This window comes from Sitophilus oryzae, unplaced genomic scaffold, assembly GCF_002938485.1.
Source record: "Sitophilus oryzae breed Bouriz unplaced genomic scaffold, Soryzae_2.0 scaffold_1716_pilon_pilon, whole genome shotgun sequence".
NCBI lineage: Eukaryota > Metazoa > Arthropoda > Insecta > Coleoptera > Curculionidae > Sitophilus > Sitophilus oryzae.
Window position 1 is genome coordinate 372,151 of NW_022146409.1, and position 24,964 is coordinate 397,114.

Here is a 24,964-nt window from a genome sequence, read left to right on the forward strand (position 1 = left end):
TAGAGAATTCTTGACGCTGAACAAGTTGTATAAGTTTGTACAAAGAAAATTGTAGTTCTTCTACATCTAGCGATTCTGTTTTTCTGAGTTTTTTAGGTTTTCGACAATTATTAATAAATCTAAAACAATAACTTACAACCCTCTGAAGTTTCGACAAACTAGAATATCTATTAAATAAATCGAATGAATTGTCAACAGTTGATGTAAGTGAAATTGGTTTTACAGTACGCATCTCGGGTATTTCTGACACATTTGTATCAAAAGTATTGTTAATTTCGGTTGGCCATTGATTTTGTGCATATAATAGCCATTTTGGACCTTTCCACCAAAGTTGATTATTTATTATAGCAGTGGGACTAATACCACGAGTCAAAATGTCGGCAGGATTTTCTTGCGTGTTTACATAACGCCAAGATTCAGGATCAGTTAATGACTGAATCTGATTTATGCGGTTTGCCACGAATATGTTCCATTGATGTGGAGAAGATTTAATCCATGCCAAAGCTATAGTGGAATCGCACCAAAAGAATGATTTGTTTACAGGCAGATCTAAGCTTGCTGTAACTTTACTATAGAGTTCTGCTAGTAAAAGAGCACCACACAACTCCAACCGTGGAATTGTGACAGTTTTTAATGGAGCAACCCTAGTTTTAGCACAAATCAAATGACAGTGGCAGGTGCCATCAGAGTCAATAGCTCTTATGTATAGGCAGGCTCCATACGCCATTTCACTGGCATCGGAAAAGCCATGAAGCTGTATAGATACTGGTTTATCCGGTAGAAAGTGTCTTGGAATTTTGAGATTATTTAAGTCTTGTATTTGAATTTGGAATTTTGACCAAGTAGAAAATATTTCAGTGGGAACAGACTCATCCCAGTTCAACTTATACTGCCACAATTTTTGAATAATTACTTTCGCTATTATGATAACTGGTTGAACTAATCCTAAGGGATCAAAGATTTGTGATATACACGACAGAATTTTCCTTTTTGTAGGTGCTGTATCATTTAAATCTTTAATAGAATACTTAAAAACGTCAGCTTGAGAGTCCCATAGTAAACCTAAGGTCTTATTTTCATGCGGTTCACCAAAGTGTAACATAGTGGAAGAATTTTCAAAGGAATCTGAGAGAATATCAACGCAATTTGACATAAATTTTCTGAGTGGAAATCCAGCTGAATTAAGAATTTCTGAAATTCGTTGTTTTATGTATTTTGCATCTTCTACTGATGAACACCCAGTACAGAGATCATCAACATAAAAATCATTTCGAATAATTTTGCTAATCTCGGGATCAGATTTTTCACATTGTATAGAAATTTCCTTTAGGCATCGAGTAGCTAGGAATGCAGCTGGGGCAGTACCATACGTCAAAGTATTTAACTGGTATATTTTAATATCAGATTCTGGATTAGATCTCCATAGAATGAGTTGTAAAGAACGTTGATCCTGATCAACTAAAATTTGCCTGTACATTTTGGCAATGTCAGCTGTGATCATAATATTATGTTTTCTAGTTCGTAAAATTATAGAGAATAATTCCTCTTGTACTGTAGGCCCAACTCTTAGAATATTATTAAGAGATAAACCACTCTTAGTAACAGCAGAGCCGTTAAAAACAACTCTTAGCTTAGTAGTATTACTTGAAGGTTTAAGAACACAATGATGTGGTAGAAAATAACAGATCTTGCCTTCTAATTCAAAGGGTTTGACTTCAGTCATGTGACCGAGAGATTCATACTCAAATAGGAAATCGGAGTATTCAGAATTTAACTCAGGATTTGCTTGAAGTCTTTTCTCGAGATTCATAAAGCACTTTGTGGCAAGTTCTTTGGAGTCGCCAAGTGAAGAAACGGGATATTTGAGAGGAAGTTTCACAACAAATCGACCGTCAGGGTTTTGGATTGTGGTATTCTGAAATAATTCTTCACAAAATGAGTCATCTGGAGACAGTGGTTTTACATAGTTTGTTTCTTCCATTTCCCAAAATTTAGAAAGGTTCAAATCTGAAGATTGACTGTCTAGTGTGCTAAGATGACAAGAGACTGTTGAATTGTGAGTTTGTTTTGTTTGTGGTGGAAGGACAGAGCCCGAAACGATCCAACCAAACTGAGTTTTTTGTAATGTTGGAAGATTCTTGCCTAATTTAATTTGTCCTATCATAATAAGTTCCCAAAAATTGTTAGCACCGAGAAGAAGATCAATTGGCCCGGGTTCGTTATAAGAAGGATCTGCTAGAATTAAATTTGGAGGTATTTGTAAATGATTAATATCAACTGATACTGCTGGAACTTTACCAGTTATCTGTGGTAAGACTAAACACTTGAGATTTATTTTAAAGGCTACTGAACGTGCATGAACCGTTACATTAGTATATTTGATAATATTGGTGCAATTTTGCCCAATGCCTGTTACACTGCAATTAATTGTACTAGTTTTCAAATTCAATTTTTTACATAGATTTTCACTGATAAAGTTAGATTCGCTACCACTATCAAGTAGGATTCGACAAAGATGCGTGTTATTATGATTATCGGAAATATAAACTAAAGCTGTGGATAATAATACATTATTAGGTGAAAAGTGTGAAGATATGAGTGAACTTGTGCTTTGTTGATTCTGAGAATATTTGTTTGGTGGATTATAAGAATTTATGTTTTGTTGATTCTCAGAATTTGTGTTTAGTTGATTATCAGAATTTATGTTTAAAATGGCAACATTGGAGTTGACACTTGATTGAGTTTGTGATTCATTTCGGCGTTGAAAATGATTGTTATTAGTGCGATTATTAGATGTGTTATTATTTTGATAACTAAAATGCAAAAGTGTATTGTGTTTATTATTACATTTTCGACAGTGCATGGATCTACATTGACTTGTGGAATGATTATTTCTTAAACAATTAACACAAAGTTTTAGTCTATTGACTTCTGTGAGTCTGTCTTTTGCATTTAAGTCGAGAAAACGATTACAATTGTAGATTGTGTGGTCTTTATTACAAAAATTGCAAGATAGAGTATTAGCCGAGAAAAAACCTCTAATATTAGTTTTTGACTTTTGCGGAATTATTGTCTCTAGCATTCTGCATTTATCTGCAAGAAATTTTGAAAATATATCGAAAGTAGCATTATCATGTTTTGCATACTCACCTTCCCATTCACGTCTGGTTACAGGATCTAGTTTGGAAGTAAATAGATGTATAATTAAGGAATCCCAGGATTTTACTGGTTCTCCCAAAACTTCTAAAGCGCGTAAATGCCTTCGCATACCATCTAGTATATTGCGCAGTTCTAACGGACATTCTTTTGTAACTGGTTTGAAATCAAAAAGAGCTTTTATATGGTTTTTCTTTAACAATGGTTTATTTTCATAACGTTCGATTAGTAAATTCCAAGCAACTTGATAGTTATTTGCTGATAACTCAAGGGATTTTAGTAAATCAGCTGCTTGGCCTTTTAAAGATAAACGTAAATAATGGAATTTATTTATATCGACTATAGAAGAGTCGTCGTGGATAATAGATTGAAAAGAATCTCTAAAGAATAACCAGTTCTCAAAATTGCCGTCAAACGTTGGTAAATTTATAGGCGGAAGTTTTATCTGCTGCCTTGTGATACTTGCTACAGAATTACTAGAGTGCCTAGCCGAGGATGCTGCAATATCACTCCCTGAGAGCGATACATTATCATCCTGTCTCTTAATATTGTTTAAAAATGCTTTGCTGTTAGCTACTATATCAAAATATGTATTTTCAAACTCCGTACGCTCCTCTTCAAGGGCCGCCTCTGTGTCAGTTTTGTCTAATAATTCAATTTGAGACTGAATTTCGTAAAATTGTTCAAGAATTGATTCGATTTTAGACAAACGAAGCTCTATTTGTATAATGTTAGGCGTTTCTGATGTTAGTTCTTTTTGAAAATAATTTTTGAACTTTGTTAATTGTGATTTATAGCTTTTTTTGGCTATTTTAAGTTGTTGGATAGTTGTTTCAGCTTCTTCAGCCATTTTATATTGTGTTATATGACTAATAAGAAAGAATAGAGCTTAAATATTGTTAATTAAGTATGTATTTTGATAAATGAATTTACGTCAAGTCTAAGCAAGGGTAAAAAAGGGATAAAATGTTGATGGATCGCACTCACCTGTGTTGTCTTCTGATTGTTGTATTTTGATTGATTTCTGATTGTTGTTGATTGATTTGTTTGATTTGTATGGCTTGGTTTCTGTGTATTCGTCTGTTTTCGCTGTGATTTCTCGTTCTATCCGGCTCGAAGGACCATAATTATGTGTAATAATACACTACTGTTGTTCCTAATTTGTTTATTTAAAATTTCACTTTGTCTAACAATGATTATTAACTTATATTCGAGATAAATGTCTTGAGACGTGACGTGCTTTTACGAGGAAGGATGAATAATGACGCCTAGGGATGGCAACGATATATCGATATATATGATATATCGATTTATTTTGAATATATATCGATAAAAATATATCGATACGTCTTTTGCGATATATCGAAAAATATATCGATACTTCGAAAAATATATCGATATTAGTATAGCCAATTCTATATATGAATTACCTATTTGAAATTGTAACATGCGGTTTATAACGACAAAATACCAAATTATTCGTAAAAAATGCTTTTTCCAAATTATATACTGTCAAGAAAAATGGCCTATCCGCCAGAAATTAAAAATGTATTACTGGTTGCCTGCACAACCGCAACGTATCCGCCAGAAATTAAAAGACTTTTTCAGGCGCCATCTTTTAGTCAAGTCGAGAAGTAAGGGAATCAGACAATAGAATTGTCTGGTATGAAGAAGTACGCTTTCCGAGAATTGGGAAATTTCGAGAAGCAGTCAATAGAGTATATAAGCCGGAGCCATCGACAACTGAGACAGTTTTTGAAATTTGAATATACCGCGTGGAAATTGAAAATCGGACAATTTGGTGAAGGAATAGTTAGTTTGTTGTGTGTTATAAGTTAGTAATTGTGTATAAAGTGAGAAAATAAATTCGTTAAGTATTTTATCGTGAGTTTAAATTAGTGGACCCACGGAATCCGTAACAATTGGTGTCGGAAGTGCGATTCAAGAGGATTTTAAGAAGAAATTAAGTGGATTGGAAGATTTTTAGACCGAATCAGAGTATTTTTATGGTTGGTACAAGAGAACAAGCGAAGAAAATGGAGGAAGTAAGCAAGTTATTGGGCGATTTTATGGAGAATATGAGAAGAGAGAAGGCAGAAGAACAAGAAAGACTCCGTAAAGAACGAGAAGAGGAACGAGCCCGATTGGAAAGAGAAAAAGAAGAGGAAAAACTACGACGTCAAGAAGAACAAGACCAACTACAGAAAATGCTTATGGAGAATCAAGAAATTAGACAAGAACGGTTGGAGAAAATTGTAGAAAATCTAGAAGTGCGTCGCCAGAAAGATAAACAAGAAGAACAGGACCGGCTTGAGAAAATATTAGGAAATCTAGAAATTGTTTGGAGGAGCGACGTCAAAAGAAAGACAAGAAGAACAGGACCATATTCAGAAAATTTTAGAAAATCAAGAAATTAGACAAGAACGGTTGGAGAAAATTGTTGAAGATTTAGAAGTGCGTCGCCAGAAAGAAAAATTAGAAGATCAAAACCGTTTTAAGAAGAACTTTGAAGAACTGGAAAAAGGCAAGGCATTCACCTTCAAGAAGCCGTAGAAGATCTTGAGGAACGCCTTCAGCAGAAAATGGAAAAATTAGAGATGGACCTACAGAAGACCAAGGTACAAGTAAGGACACCTGGCGTTCATGGAACTGCGAACCTCAAGGCCCCGACCTACGATGGACAAACCACCTGGATGATGTACCACCGCCAGTTTGAAGCAGCGGCTGCTGTCAATGGATGGACTGACCAAAAGAAAGCAGCAGCACTTGTCATCGCGCTGCGAGGCCCTGCCCTGGAACTGTTGCAAACTATTCCTGCAGCCCAACAGCAGGAATACCAAACTTTGGTCGCTGCACTGGACAGAAGATATGGCGACCAACATCGACGCCAACTTTACCAGGCACAGATCAAGACACGCCTGCAGAGGTCCGGAGAGAGTCTGCAGGAATTTGAAGCAGACTTACGTCGGCTGGTACACCTGGCATATCCAGAAGCACCGGAAGGATTTAGGGAGGAACTCGCTGCTCAGTGCTTTATCAGCGGACTGAGGGACAACGAATTAGAGAGGGCGCTGCAAATATCCCGATTTTCTACCAGCAGCGAAGCACTGGTCAGGGCGCTGGAAATCGAAGCTGCTTTTAGCGCCATCCCTAGACCGAAGATAAGATCGGTAGCGGTCGAGGAACAGCCCGAAAACACTCACAGAGGTTTGGAGGAGATGTGTAAGAAAGTCGACAAACTATGTGAGCTACTAATAAACAAGGGAGTCAGCAACACCCAGACAGAAAACCAGAGAAGATTCCAGGACATAAGGTGCTTTAGAGGTGGCAGGAATGGCCACATTAAACGGTATTGCCGCGTTCAAATGCGATCCCGTTCACCATCCAGAGAACGTAGGCACCTGGAAAACTAAAATCAGTCAATACTAAGGGGCGAGTATTGACTGGGGAGAACAGAGCCCCCAGGATTTTTTCCATTAGAAATCTAGGAAGAACCGCTGACAGTTTGGTGATCGACGGGAAAGTCAATGGAAAGGGAATCCGAATGACAGTGGACACTGGCGCTATGGTATCGTTGGTGCGGGCTAACTCAGTGCAAGGATTGAAGCTGATGCCTCTGAGAAGAAGAGTGTGTTTACGTACAGTTACGGGGGAAATGGCCGTTGTACGGGGAGAGGCTGTGATTCGTCAACATGGATTTTCGTTCGATCACCAGAGAAATATCCTGAATATCGGAAATGAAGAGTTTATGTTATCTCCAGACGAGGGACCAGGAAGAATGGATGTAAGATCAGCGGAAACTGTGGTGATACCTGGTAATACCGAGAAGATCGTATTCGGTAAAGTGGAGAAAATCGCTGGGTGCTGTGTTGGACTGGTACAAAGTAGCGACAACAAAGAGGATAGGTACTTAGTAGGAAAATCATTGGTTAACACCGACAAGAATATACCGATCAGAATTGCGAATGTTTTCCCGAATTGTGTCAAGATCCAAAAAGGTGACAAGATAGCCATCTGCGAACCTGTAAGAAGTGTCACCCGATGTGATGAAGTGTCGTCAGCTGTTACACAAAAGGCATCCCAAGAAACACTAAAACATCTAGAACAGCCATGGGATCACCTAACACCTGAGGAGAAACAGAAGGCTAAGCAGTTCCTGCTAAAGCATGGCAGTATTTTTGAGAAGAACAACAGTGGAAGAACGGATTTTGTGAAGCACAGGATTAATACTGGTCATGCTCAGCCGATTCGACAACGTCCTAGAAGAGTTCCCCTTTCCAAACAACAAGAAATGGAGACAATGGTAGATAAGATGTTAGAAGAGGGAGTAATCGAAGAATCATCAAGTCCATGGTCATCTCCCGTTGTTTTGGTGACAAAGAAAGATGGTAGTACACGATTCTGCGTGGACTATAGGAAGCTCAATGACGTCACTAAGAAAGATAGCTACCCACTACCACGTATAGATGACACATTAACAACTCTGGCAGGTTCGTGCTGGTTCTCCACTCTCGACTTAAAGAGTGGATACTGGCAAGTTGGTCTAGACGAGGAAGACAAAGAAAAGACGGCTTTTTCTACAGGAAACGGACTATACCAATTCAAGGTCATGCCGTTTGGATTATGCAATGCTCCAGCCACTTTCGAACGTCTCATGGAGGTGGTGTTAAGAGGATTAACTTGGAAAACGTGCTTGGTTTACCTCGACGATGTATTGGTTATGGGAAGAACTTTTGAGGAGCATTTGCGAAATCTAGAAGAAGTCTTCGGCCGCATACGGAATGCTCACCTGTACTTGAACCCGAAGAAGTGTAGCTTATTCCAGCGACAAGTGGAATTTTTGGGCCATGTAGTCTCAGCAGACGGAATTTACACTGACCAGAAGAAAATCGCTGCAATCAAGGATTGGCCTAAACCTCGCGACAAACATGAACTTAGAAGTTTTCTGGGTTTATGCACCTATTACAGAAGATTTGTCAAGGGATTTGCCAATATAGCTGCACCCTTACATAGACTTACAGGTGATGAAGTCGGCTACGAATGGAACACCGATTGTGATGTAGCCTTTGGAAGACTTAAGGCGGCTTATGTTCAAGTCCTATTCTAGCCTACCCGCAACAACAAGGGAGGTATATCCTGGATACCGACGCCAGCAATATCGGCATAGGTGCAGTGCTATCACAAGTGCAAGATGGCGAAGAACGAGTGATAGAATATTACAGTCGAGTTCTATCCAAACCAGAAAGGAATTACTGCGTTACCCGGAAGGAGCTGCTAGCAATTGTGAAGGCAGTTGATCATTTTCATAAATATCTGTACGGCCAAGAATTTTTAATTAGGACAGATCATGCGGCTCTCAAGTGGCTTATGGAGATGAAACAACCTGAAGGTCAAATAGCACGATGGCTCGAGAAGCTCCAACAGTATCACTTTACCATCCAACATCGTGCTGGAAAAATGCATGGTAACGCAGACGGTTTATCCAGAAGACCCTGTCAAACCGATTGTAAGCACTGCTGTAAAACGGAACAACGTGAAGGCACTGTCATGATAAGGAGTTTTAAACTTGGAACCGATGAACAGTGGACGACGACACAATTGAGGAAAGATCAAATGGAAGATCCAGACATCGGAGCAATACTACGGCTCAAGGAAGGTAACGGCGAGAGACCACCGTGGCAGGATATTGCGGACAGAGGGCTCGTTTTCAAAGCTCTCTGGGCTCAGTGGAATTCACTGGTTATTGAGAATGGATTGTTAAAGCGCACATGGGAAAGTGCGGATGGCAGCACAGTAACAACTCAGTTACTGGTACCAAGGAAGAAAGTTACCCAGGTATTGGAAGAAATTCACGGTGGTAAAACTGGAGCCCATCTTGGGGTAAACAAGACCTTGAGCAAGCTGAGAGATCGCTTTTACTGGGTGGATTATTGCGAAGATGTCAAGAAATGGTGTCGACAATGTAAAATTTGTGCAGCCAGCCAAGGACCAAGCACTCGATCTAGGGGAAAAATGAAACAATATAACGTTGGACTGCCATTCGAAAGAATCGCTGTTGACATTGCAGGCCCATTCCCTGAAACGCACAAGGGCAACAAGTACGTTTTAGTGGCGATGGATTATTTCAGTAAATGGCCAGAAGTTTTTGCCATTCCAAACCAAGAAGCATCGACTGTAGCTGAAGTATGGTCAATAATGTCTTCAGTAGATTTGGAATTCCCTTAGAGCTTCACACTGACCAAGGAAGGAACTTCGAGTCAAGACTGTTCCAGAAGATGTGTGATCTGCTTGGTATTCACAAGACTAGGACAACAGCTTTACATCCGCAGTCTGATGGGATGGTCGAAAGATTCAATAAGACCATTGAAGAACACCTCTCGAAAATGGTGGCCGAACATCAAAGAGATTGGGATCAACACATACCGCTGTTCCTAATGGCGTATAGAAGTGCAGTTCACAACACCACCGGACTTTCACCATCGAAGATTTTATTTGGTCGAGAATTACGGTTGCCTTGTGACTTGGTGTTCGGATCACCAGACGACGGCACCACAAATGTAGAGGACTACGCGGATGAACTGAAGGAAAGGTTAATGGAAATTCATAAGGCCGTAAGAAGTAAGATTACGCTAGCCAGTGACCGGATGAAAGCTCGTTACGACCTCAGAGCCAATTCTACGGGATTTCAACAGGACGATATGGTATGGTTATATAACCCACAGCGCAAGAAAGGGAGGTCCCCAAAGTTAACTCCAGCATGGGAAGGTCCTTATACAGTCATCAAGAGGATAAATGATGTTGTGTACCGGATTCAACGCAGCCCTAGAAGTAAGATGAAAGTAGTTCATCTGGATCGATTGAAGAGATTCAGACAGGGAAACCTTGATCGGGACGATCAAATTTGAGAAGGGGCAATGTCAAGAAAAATGGCCTATCCGCCAGAAATTAAAAATGTATTACTGGTTGCCTGCACAACCGCAACGTATCCGCCAGAAATTAAAAGACTTTTTCAGGCGCCATCTTTTAGTCAAGTCGAGAAGTAAGGGAATCAGACAATAGAATTGTCTGGTATGAAGAAGTACGCTTTATTATATTATATAACAAAAATCAGGATTGATTGACGTATTCAATTGTTTTTGGTCACTTCCTGTTTCACCGGAAAAGACTACAATTTTTGATTTTTAAATAACAGCCTCGGTATTTTTTTTTTACTTTATTTCATACAAAAGGACATTTAGAATAGAATGACATATCATATGTTTTTCTATAACTTCTGACATTTTTGCATATGAATTACCTATTTGAAATTGTAACATGCGGTTTATAACGACAAAATACCAAATTATTCGTAAAAAATGCTTTTTCCAAATTATATACTAATGAGCCACCTTCGTTCCATTTGAAAAAATAGAGATATGATTGAAAATTCGTTTATGATATGTCATTCTATTCAGAGTGTCATTTTCTATCGAATAAAGTAAACAATACCGAGGGTGTCATTAAAAATCAAAACCTGTAGTTATTCTCGGTGAAACACGAAGTGACCGGAAACCATTGAATACGTCAATCAATCCTAATTTATGTCATATACTAACAAACCAAATCTAATTTCTTTATCAGAAAAAAAAACAAAAAAAATTAAGGGGTTGAGGGTAAATAAAAACCTTAATGAATATCAAAACAAATTAATAAAAAAATCGATCTCATAATATACTAAATAGATAAACTAAATTAAATAAAAAATACTTACGTTTCCTGTCTAGTACATACGTTGGGTCCTTCCAAATCAGCAAAAACGCCAAAAATTAACGTAGAAAATAAACTAAATGTTGCTAAAGCAAACTGAAGAAGCATGGCGCACAGATGTCTAAGTCGATCAAAACTAAAGCTTAGTTGGGGTCTATTTCACTGTTGTTTACATAGTACTCCACCATCTGCAAAACAGAAATAAAATAGGTGAATCACATTGAAAAGTACAAACTAAACGATTATTTGTTTAGGATTTGCAAGGAATTATCAGAGATATAATTAAAAATATTAGATAACTCCTTAGACAATAATAGACAATAACAATGAAGCGTATCGTTTCTTCGTCTAAAAATATTACAGCTGATAAATAAGTAAAAATATAGAAACTTTTTTTAAGATTATTAAGATTTTTTAAATGGATATCGAAATTTCACAATGGCAATTGAAAAGATAAATAAACAAGGTACAATTTTCAATAATAACGTTGATACGTTTTATCTTTAATGTAGGTAATAACATATTTTTGGTATAACTAAAAATATATCCATCAAAATAAAGCAATGACATTTTGAAAAGTAGGAATCGGGAATTCCTTAAGCCAGCTATACACGGTTTTAACTAATCAGGATTGACTAATTAATTGATTGACAAAAACAGATGAATATTTAATGATATTTCTCAACTTAAAATTCAAATATGCGACAAGTACAGCCCTATACTTTGATGACTGAAAGCGCCTCTGGTAACTGTTCGCAAAGTTTAGCTTTAATTCACAGTTATCGCTGTTGTTTACATAAGGGGGATATTCTGTGACCACTGTGTGTGTGTGTGTGTGTGTCATCTGCGCAGTGAGAACAAAGCGTCGCGCGTCGCATGGATAATGGATAAATTCGAATATCATCGTATCCAGAGCTGCACCACGGCATATAAATCACACGGCAGGCTAAATCTGCCCAGATTCTATTGTTTAAAATTTCTATAAAATTTGACATTGAATACACCATTATGGGTGCCGAGTCAGGGCCGGATTAAAAAATTAAAAAATTTCCCAGAAAATAAACTATTGTTAGACAGGGTCGTATTAAAAAAACAGTGTAATTGACTGAAACTGAATTTTATTTACACAATACTTTTATCTAAACAAATGAATCGTAAACCTAACCATACTACTCGAAAAGTAAAAATGATAAAATCAATTAAATATTTAACTGTAGAGAATAGACAATTAAAATTAAAAAACATGCCAGGAGTTACAAACAAGAATTAAAGAAATACCCAATAAAATATCTGTTGAACAATATAAAGAGACTACGTACAAATTATGTCCATCAATGGACGTAGCAAATTTTGTTAATATTCAAATTTCGCTAATTAACAAATCAGCTAAAGGGAGAAACTGATGAATTTAAATATAAATGTCTGGCGATATACTTTTCCCGGTCGAACATATACAAGACGCTCTTGACAAATCTATTTTGCCTTCCAAGTCCAGAGAACCAGAGACACTAAGAAAATGAATGTATGACATCGATATCAAACCTGGCTTAGAAAATCTTAGTGTATTTGAGACTCTAAAAAGCAAAGTTGAAAGTTTCGATGAACCGAATGAACTTAATCGATATTGTGTTATATGTAGGTATGGATGATATGAATATCAAGTTCAACTTATTTTATAATAGTGATCCGTGATAATATTGTGGGTTTTGAGGACCAGGAGAAGGGGAACAAAGAGTTTAAACCATCTTGGGTGTCTAATGTTTTTATGGTAAGTGGTATCTTTACCAATTAGAAGCAATCCCTAGCTTATTTTTTTTATCACACTACATGCACAGGTAAACATTTGAAGGAAATTGTATTTGACGCAATTGTTAAACTTAAAAATATTGGTATGAACAATATTTTATTATTAAGTGATATAATATAAGTATAATACACTATCAAACCACTATTATATTAAAAATGTTCAGAAAAACAAAAATAAAACTACAAAAACAAAATATAACACACACGAAACGAAAATAAAACTACAAAAACCAAATATATCACACAATAAAAAAAATAAAATATATCACTCAAGAAAAGAATGAAATAAATTAAACCGCACGCTACTGACTCAAAGCTGCCGTAACTGTATATTGTCGATGACAAAAACTACGACTGACTACGACACTGGTTAATTTCTGTTGCTGGCACCCATAATGGCGGCGTGCGCAAGGATATGCGCGTAGCGTTCCCGCCAAAGCTTGCCGTCTGATTTATATGCCGTGGCTGCACGGTGACAGAAAACTTAAGTACTTTTTTAATTTAAATCGGTTTAATCAAAAATCATTAGATGTTAAGTCATTTTTTGAAAGTTAATTAAAGGTTTAAGATTTATGTGGTCAAAACGATTAGTGATTTAAATCTTTTATTCCGAAATAGAAAAAGACTTAGGTCATTAAAAAAACTTAAATCTTTTAAAATATTTAGTCTTTTTATAAAAAAAAGTCAAATTTTTCATATATTTTTATGATAAATTGTTAGCAGCAGCATTTCCTTTTATCGGTAGGCCGTCATCCAGGCAGCAGATCAAAAATACCAACACTGCCGTTTTAGCCCTTAGCTTAAAGTATAGCAAAGACATATTGCATAGAGATAAAAACATATCACCACTAATCGATAGGAAAATAGCACTACAAAATCGGTTAAATCTCGTAAAAGTTGTTATGTTCTTTTTTTACGCGCGTTGGGAGTAAACATTCTTGAAATGAACTTGAATTTTTGAAGTTTATAAAATTTTCATGCATATTTTCATCGGTAGGTTTGTAGCTTCTGAATAACGGTCTAGCTAAAGCATCTAGCTCATTTGCCAGCTCAGAATTGGAATTTAGAGTTAGTAACTCGCATTTTCATTGGAGCACACTGTCACATTTATTTCAAACCAATAATCAATGAGAATATTCGTATAATTTAATAAAATTGAGGGGTTTCTGGCAAAAACCCTATTAGTCAAAAAATTAGTAAAATGAGTTAATGGCGCTATCCGACAGTAATTTGTTAGTCATAACGTTCCTACCAAACGAATTCGGGAAAAGTGCTATAAGTCAGCCCGTGCATACGATCAAAAATACCGTAATTCCGCAAGAACTCCACACGTCACAAGTCTTAACGGCAAAAACCCCACTAGTCCGCTACTTGTTGTGGTTTGGTTGTTTGTCGTTCGTAATCGTTCGAAAAGTTGCTAAGAGGACTTGGTTGTTTCCACGGTTTTTGCCAAAATTCCAGCAAAAACCCCACAGGTCAAACAAATTCACGCTTTTCCTAATTTGAAAATAAGAAAAAAATAAAGAAAACTAGTTTTCTGTAATATCAGATTATAACCAGAGCTCACAAAAAATAACGACAATTTGAATTTAAATGGGAGCAAGATATACGTTTTTTTAGTTTTTCCAAATTTCGAAATATGTGACTAATGGGGTTTTTGCCAGAAACCCCTCAATTACTGTAAATCAGTATAAATAATAAATTGTTTGTAATTGAGCTGTAATTTTTGTATTATTAATCCGATAAATGATGGAGATAACCAATTGTTATTGATTAAAATTTTATTTTGAGATGAAACTTTTGTTAACAACATTCTGAGAATTCGAATAATGTATTGAATGATAACAAGACAAGTGACATCTTGAGTTGAGAGTGACAATTTGGTTATGGAAAATTTACAGTGACAAGTTTGATTATGCAAAAGAAATAAATATTCTTTGAGTGTACTGGTTGCCTAACGATTAACATTAATTTAAAAATAAATCCCCAACATGCATAATGAACAAAATATTTAAACAAAAACAGACCACAGATCACTCAAAACAAATTGTTGGTTAGTAGCAATTGTCAAATATACAGGGTGTTATCCCATAGAAAAAAGTCTAAAGGAGTCAAGTCGGGTGACCTGAACCGGATAGGAAATTATTATCATTCGCCATTCGTTCATTCATAGTTTAACAAAATTGCAAACGACGATCAAAATCGTCTTCGTTGAGTTCTTGTACCAACTGAATTTTGTATGGGTGGAACTTGTGTTTTTTTAATATCCTTTGGACACTTGTAAGATTCACGCCGGTTTCATTGGCTAATTTTTTTGTACTCAGCGTACTATCCATGGCAACTTGGCCCAATACGAATACCTCCATAGCTTTATTTACTACAGGATTTTCCCTCTGCCTCTTTTTATTCATAACGGAACCAGTTTCGCGAAATTTTGCTATTAACTCGCGAACAATTTTGCCATAAAGGTGTTTGTCAGGATGGCGTTCATTGAATATCTGCGCAACCCGATCTTCAACGCACAAGTCACAGAACAGCTATCTAACAACTACCGCACCTGATCCTTCAACCTTCTGGCAAGGGAAAAAATGCGTAAACATCTAGAAATAATAAGAAACAAATGCAAATTGGTTGAAGGAATTTATCCTTATCATTTACTCTGATAAATGTTTAAATAAACTTTTCAAATTCCAATCCATCATATTTTCTCATTGACTCGACCGATTTTCAAAAACGAAGCGGGAAGGTATAGAGAATAGAAAAAATTTCATTGCGGTACCACTTGACCCCCCTTCCCATTTGAAAAAAATGGGGGATGACACTCCCGCTTAGAGGGTTGAAGATTTTGCAATCATTTTTGGGGGCAAAAGTTGACCCCCTCACAAACAAAATTGAGGTGTTTTTGAATTTTCTGAAAAAGAATTACCCTGGCCGTTATGCCATGCGGAACGTTTTCTGGGTGGGCCACCCTGTATACATAGATGTAGTAGTATTTTGATTTAATGGCCACAGCTGCTAGGGCTATCCGGTCGAGTGATAGAATTATAGTTTTTTAATAAAAATTAAAAAAAAACATAAAATTATAGCATGCTTGCTTCATCCACGTTACCGTAGATGGAGCTAAGAGCTTTTCCGCTACTCGTATTTTGTTTATAAAATTATAAAGCTATAGAATAGTATACGGTTTTATATTAACTCTATTTTTTTGAAGTTTATAAAAAGCATTCATAAAAAATATATATCCTACAAATCCTTCAATTTAATAGCTGTTAGTAACATAGAATATTAGTATAGATAAGAATAAGAAAATTAATAATAATTGGTAATACAAGAAATTTTTTATTAACATTGCAAAAGTAGGTGCCTAAATTAAATTTTCGGTATCTTGACTTGACAGCAATTATTTTGATTTACGTTTTTTTTTGTCGACTTAACTGGAATCAAAAATGTAGACATAAAAATGACTGAAAGCACATTATACTGATTTCATTCTTTACAAAAATGACTTGACTTAAAAGAAAATGATTTAAGTCAAAGATTATTTAATTACTACTAAGGATTTAAATCATATAAACTTTATGCTGAAATTGACTTAAGATTTAAATCTTTCTGATTTTATATGACTCAAAATTTAAGTCTTTTTGAAATTGTCTTATTGCAGCATTTGCTCGTATCATCCTATATTTGAGAATTTGAAACTGTTTTCGCTTAAACTGAAAATCGTATTAAGCTAAAGAATTCGCGACAATGACAATTGTGTTTGTCATTTTAATTCACAGGTAAATTGTATTTTCTGTCATTTTTGGTAGTCGGTCGAATTCTTCGCTTTCATACGCATATTGAAACCCGTTATTCTCTTGATATTTTGATATTTAAGTGCCTTATTTAGTACCGAATATTTCACAAAAAATACACATTACACATTGTTAAACTAATTGAGTAACATCAAATTAAATTTAACCACACTCTTCATATTATACCAGTAATTTTATATTTTCTAGTGTTATTATATACTATTGTTAAACATTCGTTATTTATTTAATGCTGTGCTATTTAGCAAGAATTTTTATACGTTACACCGATACGCCCACCCAGTTGCAATAGAGAAAGGCTATATTTTTATAATTTTCTGTTAGTTTGATTTTTAAACGAAATAGGCTTGCGTGTCTTGCAAAAAATTATGTAAATGACTAATTGAATACCTGCTGGTAGGAAATGCATACGATTACAATTACTATAATACACTGTTTTGGCATATTGTCAATTTGCGTTGACGGATAATTAATTTCTAAGTTTGTTAGAAAAATAAGCAAACATAGAGAACAAACATATAAATATCACCGTTTTGTACTCAATTCGTTGGAATTATACTATTACTATGCAGGATGCAACAAAAATGCAACTTGGTCATCTAAAGTCTGTAGAACGGGTTAGGGAAGTTTTTAACAAACGACATCCAAAAAATTACCGAAAATTCTATTTAAGCCTGGTTTATATGCATAATTTTAATGAGCTTTGTTATAGAAACTAGATATTCCCGACGCACTGTTGTAGAACCATGTATGCAAGTAAAGAAAAAGACATTTATTACAAAGGAGAAGCTAAAAACACTTACCGATGGTAAATTAGGTTAAATTTTCATTTTAACTGGTACCGAATATAAACGTTTTATAATTTTAATGATTTTGTGAAGTTATACTGATTACTATACAATTAGTACATGCTGATAACTGATAAGCTGATAATAATACCAAACAAATAAAATTTACTCCTAAACCGACCGACGTGAAGCGACAAAAGTATCTACGATTTCACCAGACTGGTGGGCAACACAATTTATGTAAAGGCCGTATACAATTATCACACAAACAATACTTAACAACAGTTTTTTATATCTAGATTTAAAGGGCACATTACTCAATTAAAATATGATAGAGCAGATAAATCTGAAGTTGCTTAACATCAAAAAATCAGACAAATGGTCAAACAATATAATATTAAAAGTCTTAAAAAATAAATGTTTTAACAAACACAAGACCAGAGAAATCGAAGCAAGATAAAGAGTGCATCTTCTACCAGGTATTTTGAGACTAAACGTTCTCTATAAATGCACGACTTAACGAACACGGTAATCATATACCAGAAGTGAAATAATAAAATCAGAGATTGTAGACCATGTGTGCAAGATGCACAATATAACGTGGTCGGAAGCTCGGGTTATCCACGAGAAATCTCATTGGATAAAACGTAATTTTAAAGAGCTTATATGAATAACAATAACACCTTTAGTACCTAATCCCGGTATGGAAATATCCACGATATTGCAACCTATTGCAGGTATTCTCAGTGAACAACCCCACGCTTGACTGTATGCAACATTTTCACGGATGGTTGCCATGATCTAGTATATATATGTAAGCTCAGTAATTTTAGGATTTAGATTAGTTTACAGTTATTGATAACGGTTGATGTGGCCGAAACGTTGTGTAAGTTAAAATAAAAAATAAATAAAGACAATGGAAGTCCGATTTTTTTTTAGTTTCAACACTAACATGATTCATTTAATCTTTGTACATGAATAAGGAATGCAATCCCGCAAATGCTGGATCTCTGCGGGATCAAAGTTGCGGGATTTACCGTGCGGGATCTGGGGGATCGACATCAGGGATTCCCCTTACGGCTTGGCCATTAAAAATAAGTGAAACAAACAGGTTAATTGTTAGATTTCTTTCTGGCGTGCCTAAGTGAAGAAAAGCGTTTCACCAGTACTTGTTGACAATTACGTCAAATAAACGGCCGGATATAATTATCGGGACAAGCAAAATTTTAGGGTAAATTTAAAGTTGAATATCTCTTGAACTAAAAAAAAAAATGGGGATGCGGTTTGGACCAGGTTTTAGATGCATCTATTGTGATTAAGATACTATGTAGTTTTCGAAAATATGAAAATATATTTGGCGAATTGTCGTATACAGGGTGTTTTATAAGAGTGAAAATTTTGTCAAGAATCTTTTTACCGCAAATTTACAATTTTTAAAAAATCGAAATTTTTACCTAGTACGACTAATCTGTATTGAAATTAGAACAAAAAATAATTTGATCGGTTTTTTATTTTTTTTTTGTTTTAAGGAAAATACGACGTTTTTAATACGATGGTCCTAAATGGTACAAAAAGCTTTGTACATTCTGCATATGCTAAAAAATTATTGATATAGAGTGTATCTGAAAGCAGATAACTAACACAAGTTAAAAAAAACTTCAACATCAGAATAATATTTTTATTTATAAAATTAGTAGATAAATTATAATAAAATTTAAGTTTATATAATATGAAATATATTTTTGAACACCCTGTATACATCGGTCCAAATTTATGTACAGATAGTTTAAGATACAGGTTATATCAATATATTGTGGGCCTATGCAAAATGTACAATGCCTTTTGTACCATTTAGGACCAAATGTATGACTATAAATACATATTTTTAGAAAAAAAATCGTATTTTCCTTAAAAAAATTAAAAAAAAACACGAAATTGTTATTTTTAATTTCAATACAGATTAGTCCTACATAGTTAAAATTTCGATTTTTCAAAAATTGTAAATTTTCGGTAAAAAAGATTCTTGACCAAATTTGTACACTATTATAAAACATACTGTATACGAGAATTCGCTAAATATATTTTCGAAAACCACATAGCATCTTAATCACAATGGATGCGTCTAAAACCTGGTCAAAACCGCATCCCAAAATCGGAGAGAGAGGAGAAGATCATTTATTGTTTACAATCCCGCAATTTTGCGTATCCGCGGGATTGATTGCTTTAATCCCGCGGATTTGCGGGATTGAGATTTTGGTGCGGGATTGCATTCCCTATACATGAATATACAGTATTATAAAGAACGATTTAATTATTTTAAATTAATTAAACATGTTTATGCGAATGTTAAAATAATTATATGTAAAAACAATATAAATAAAAGTAATGGTCCTATTCCTGCTAGTTCTCTGTTACTATTGGTTAGGTGGGTAATTTGATGTTACGCTATATTGATTTTGCGACGATTCACTGATTTTGTTACGCTTCGCAACAATGACAAATGCATATAAACGCTCAATTTCTGTAAAATGTTAACTTTTAATTATCAGCTGACGATCCAGGGTTTAAAGTAAAATGTTTTGTTGTAACATCAATAATTCTAACCTCCTGTTTAATTTTCAAACTCTTTTCTTCAACTTTTAAAAAATCGTGTGCTATGGCAAAACATTTGTGTTTTCAGCCACTACAACCTTGACAGTACTACATCTTCATTTCATTTTTCAGTTTCCTCCTTATTCTCCAATTCTTTAAGTTCTTCTTCAGTGAGTTCAAGAATATCTGATTTAAGAATACCAAAATCTTTCTCCAAACAACGATTTTCCTAGATCAACAATTTATTCAAATTGATCTCTGATCCCAAGAGCACCTGTGCGTGGGACAAATTATGGTCATGTCCAACCTTTCCTATCTAATAAGGAATTACCGGAAATTCAATTACCTCGGCATCGGCAGTTTGATTTCGGAAAAGGCCAATATCGACTCTGAAATTCAGCACAGGATTAGCAGCGCCTCAAGGGCATTCTGGAAATTAAAAAAGACAGGGTTTTCTACAATTATGACTTGAGCACAAAAATGAAACTTGCAGTGTACCGAGCAATAATAATTTCCACCATGTTATATGGAAGCGAAACCTGGGTGTCGTACCGCCGACACATGAACGTTAAACAAGTTGTAACAGAGACATCTTAGACAACTCTTAAGAATAAAATGGTTCCATCATGTCTCAAACGTATCGGTCCTTGAAAAAGCTAACTGCCAGAGTATTGAAGTCATGATTACAAAGTCCAGCCTTAGATACCAAGCAGTAACGTATGCAGAATGCAAGAAAACGGCATACCAAAATCTCTGTTTTACGGTGAGCTTGTAGACGGTAAGAGGAGGCCGGGTGGACAACTCAAAAGGTACAAGGATATTTTCCACGAAAACTTAAAGGGAATTAACAAGCAGAATGAGTGGGAAGAAGCAGATCACAATAGAACGCAATGAAGAAGAATTGTAAAGTCAGTTAACAGCGACAACCAAAAAGTAAAGAGGCAACAAAGCAATGAGATTTTTGAATGTCTGGAGTGCGGTTAGGTTAGGTTAGGACAGATAACATCACGTATTGGGCTTTTCAGTCACAGAAAGGCTCATGAAAGAAAACGCCTTGCGGGCCCTTGCGTGACCATCTTCTGATGCGTGTCAAATTCTCGTCAGCGAGTAATAGCAGTATGTATGTATGTGATATGGAATTAATAAATCCGCGTTATGGAGAGTAGAGGTAAAGGCGAATTATCGCTTATGGGATTTTGCTTGAAAAAGTCGTCACCTAAAAGAGAAAAATAAAAGTTTAAATGACCACAGTAGCGCTAATAAGCAATCAGGGATCTATTTGTAACTGAATTTAGCGGTTATAAATAAAGTGAAGTTAGTCAAAAAAGAGTGACGACACGCGCCTTGAAAAATCGCATATTTATCTATGTCTTTTTAATTATTTCCCGTCCTAAACATTTTTGGCGCTTCTTCCGAATGTAGAACTTTTACTACAGCACACAACACCATCTTAATTTTCCCTCTTTGATGACCACTTTTCAATACTCGAAGATAATTCTCCTTACCTCTATCCTCTATAAACTGCGTATAAGAGAACCGCGTAAAATAAGTCACTGGTTTCATGACTCTTCAGACTCTTGAATTATTTAGTTGCATTCCAGGTCCGGCTACCTTAAATAATTATAACCGTTTGAAATTAGATTATCGTTTTCACCGAGTATACCAGAAAGAAAGCAGGAAGTTCTTATTCAGATACATATACAAATGTGACCTACGGTCCGACGTGGTCATTATTATTTAATTAAGATTCGCCACGGCACAGTCTGCCCAGTACTTCCCACACGAACAATACGAAATAACGCACACTTATTTTCTAATAACGACAAATGAGCAGGCGAAAGGACCTAATTCAATTATATCTTATTATTTGTAGTTGAAATAAAAAACACACGCCTTTGTGGTTTTTAAGACTATTAAAATAGTTGATTTCAGCCTGACAGCTGATGTTTAAGAGTATGTTTTAAACAAATACACTAACCACAAAACTGTGAAGCACTGGACCAGAAATGAAAAAAGATACAGGGTGACTTAGTATTCCGCAAAAGCTACTACTTCTCTAAGCCGACTTCTTATTTCAGATTTTGACTTTATTTCTTTTTTCAGATTTTGAAAATATGCGACCAATAGTAGTAATTTTAATTTTATAATAGTTTTTAGCAGCAATATGTTGGGTGTGGACAGTTAATTAGCAGTAAATTCTAACTGGCAGTATTTTATGGATAGTTTTCTAAACTAATCATAGAAAAATTGGTGAAAATTCTTAGAATATACAGTGTGAGTCAAAACTAGATACAACGTTCTATCTTCACTATTTCAACACCCTGCATTTGATATTATCAATCATCACAGCTTTTCTGAAGTTTATATTTTGTTATGAATTGCCTATAGCCTAATAATATTTATTGAATTATTTGCAATTGTTTGCTAATAAAACATATGATTTTGTTTTTCGCTTTTTTAATAGAAAAAGTATCATATACAGGGTGACACCCTCACACGCCGCGGAGACGACAGTTTGTATTGGAATGAAATTTTATAAGCATATGTAGGTTAATTTAGAATTTTTTTTAAACATAGGGAGTACTACAGGGTGTCCTGAAAAAAAGTTACACATCAAAGTTGGGTTTTTTGTAGGAACACCCTATATATTAATTGATTTTCGGATTCTAGGAGAAAAATAAAGGTAACAGGGCTTTCAGATGGAGCGGAGCGTCCGCGCGGACCGTCCGCAAGTTCCATGAGTTTAAATGAACAATTTCACATGGGTCGCGTATGCTCCGGATGATTTCTTTTGACGGCTATCTGGAAAAAACAAGCAGCACAAAAACAATGCGGATGCTCCGCTCCATCTAAAAGCGCTGTAAGTTTCATTAGAGAACATTTTCTAAAAATGAAGAACAAATTTTAAATTTCAATATAAGCTACCTAAATTGGAATTTACCCGGTATAGCCTAATATAATCTATTATTTAACTACTGTACTTTAAATAAAATAAAAACTTGACACAAAAAGTTCTACAGGATGAGACAAAATTAATACTGAACATTGGTTACCTTTAAAAGCAAGTTACCGTTTTATTTTAAATGGAACACCCAGTATATTATTCCAATATTCTTTGGGAAATGCATGTCTTTTCTAAATAAAGTTGCCTACCTCTTAGACAAAGATTTTCATAGATATTTTTATTTTTATGATTTAGTCCTTATTTAATGTGTTTTATGATATCTTTATTAATTGATAAAACCTAGGTGGCTGTGATATGTCTGACGTTACTCCAATACAGCTATCAAATTAGTTCAACTTTAATAACTAGTTATCATTTTATGTCAGTTAAAATAAAAATAATCTCAGTAACTTGCCGAAAATGGAAACTTATCCTGCATCAGAGTGAATTGACATGATTCCGTTGGTTGGTGAATGCAGTGTGCAGGGATAACTTTGGTCTGCATTATCAACAATAGACCACCAATAAGTCCAAACTCAAAAAGAGTATATTAGTATGTAAAGGAGGCTACACCATCATTGGAAATGGTTGAATAAGCTGAGAATGATGATGATGACATAAAATTAGTACTGATGACACATTTACGACATCTTAACTTCAGTAAAACCCCGAGTTTCGAACGTTTATAGATTAGAATTGAATTGACATCACATAATATTAAATACATAATTTTCGAGTTTTATCTAGTATTTGTACTTGACTCAAAAGAATTAGGGTTCTCACACAAAAAAGTAATAAATATTTTTATCAATAACTACCCATAAATTGTTACTAATATCTTGTTTTATACTAAATTAAACGATTTTATGTTAAGATTTAATTTGTTAACGTTCTGTACTATACCGATTTATTTGTTTCGAACCAGTCATTCCATTATAAGCCAGATAACAAGTAGGCTGTTTAAAAAATAATTATCTTCAAACATTTGTTAGATGTGTATAAACTTTGTGATAATATTCGAGTTTTTAGAACTAGTTTCCTTTGTTCGATAACAGACAGACACAGTTGCAATGTTTATAACAAACAGATAATTTATTTAAAAGATTTATCTTGGCGTAATAATATGGCGATTTTTCTATTTATATCCTTAAAATATACCAATTTACAGAAAAAGCTTTAAAATGTCTCTTTAATCTTTTGTTTAATGTTTAATCGTATTCGTACAATAACAATGGTAAATCATATTTTTAATTCTATGTCACAGGGAATAAATATGTATGTTTTATAGTTCAAGGTAAGACAAATAGTGATTTTTTTAAAATAACCCAATGCTACACCGGCTTCAAAGATGCGTTAATGCGATATTCCTGTACTAGTAATCGGTATTGTAAAAAAAATCGCTGTTAAAATCAGTAGAGGATTAATATTTGGACAGTTCAAAATTTGACAAATATACTGGTGACAAATATATTGGTTATATTATGCATATAATGATGATGTTTAATAACACTAGTGTTTTATTAGGATACCCCTGTGACTGAAAACTGAACATAATAAAAAGGGGTATATACAACTTAACAAGTATAGCTAGAGACGTGAGAAATATAAAATAACACGCGACCGGTGCTATCCCCAAGTCTCTTCCTATATTTGTACAACTGTACTCGTATATCTTGAGACTTTTACGGGTTAGTAAAATATTTTCATAAATAAACTAACTTTGATATTTAATTATTAATTATTAAACACAACTATAATAAAAACTATTAAATGTTTTGTTTATTCAAACAAAACAATATACAGGGTGGCGCACCTCATTCGCCACGGTTGATTATACGAAAACGGAAGGATGTAGAAACAAAATATTTTATGGGTATACATATGTGGGGAGGGAATGTGCACAATTTAAAATTATTTTGAAATGTACAGGGTGTTTCAGAACTAAGATCCATACCAAAGTTATATTTTTTTCTTATGGAACACCCGGTATTTTATTTCATATTTGGATTCTTGGGCCCAAAAAAGGTATTTATTATAAGGGTTTAATATGTTTAAAATCTTTGGTTTTTGAGATATTTAAGGATATCTAAAAATGTATGCTACATTATAATAGATTATTA

At 34.8% G+C, this 24,964-nt stretch overlaps 1 protein-coding gene across 3 annotated transcripts in view; it reads right to left on the reverse strand.

Moving 5' to 3' along the window:
* Window positions 1-24,964, reverse strand: part of LOC115881329 (protein draper) — a 121,437-nt gene that overhangs the window by 45,904 nt on the left and 50,569 nt on the right. For 2 of the 3 annotated variants that reach the window (XM_030898766.1, XM_030898768.1), the window contains exon 2: window positions 10,907-11,090. In XM_030898766.1, the coding sequence (XP_030754626.1) occupies window positions 10,907-11,010 (104 nt within the window). In that variant the 5' untranslated portion in view covers window positions 11,011-11,090. Of the gene's footprint in view, window positions 1-10,906; window positions 11,091-17,323; window positions 17,381-24,964 lie in introns of those variants that run through there. The other variant, XM_030898767.1, reaches the window with a different exon arrangement.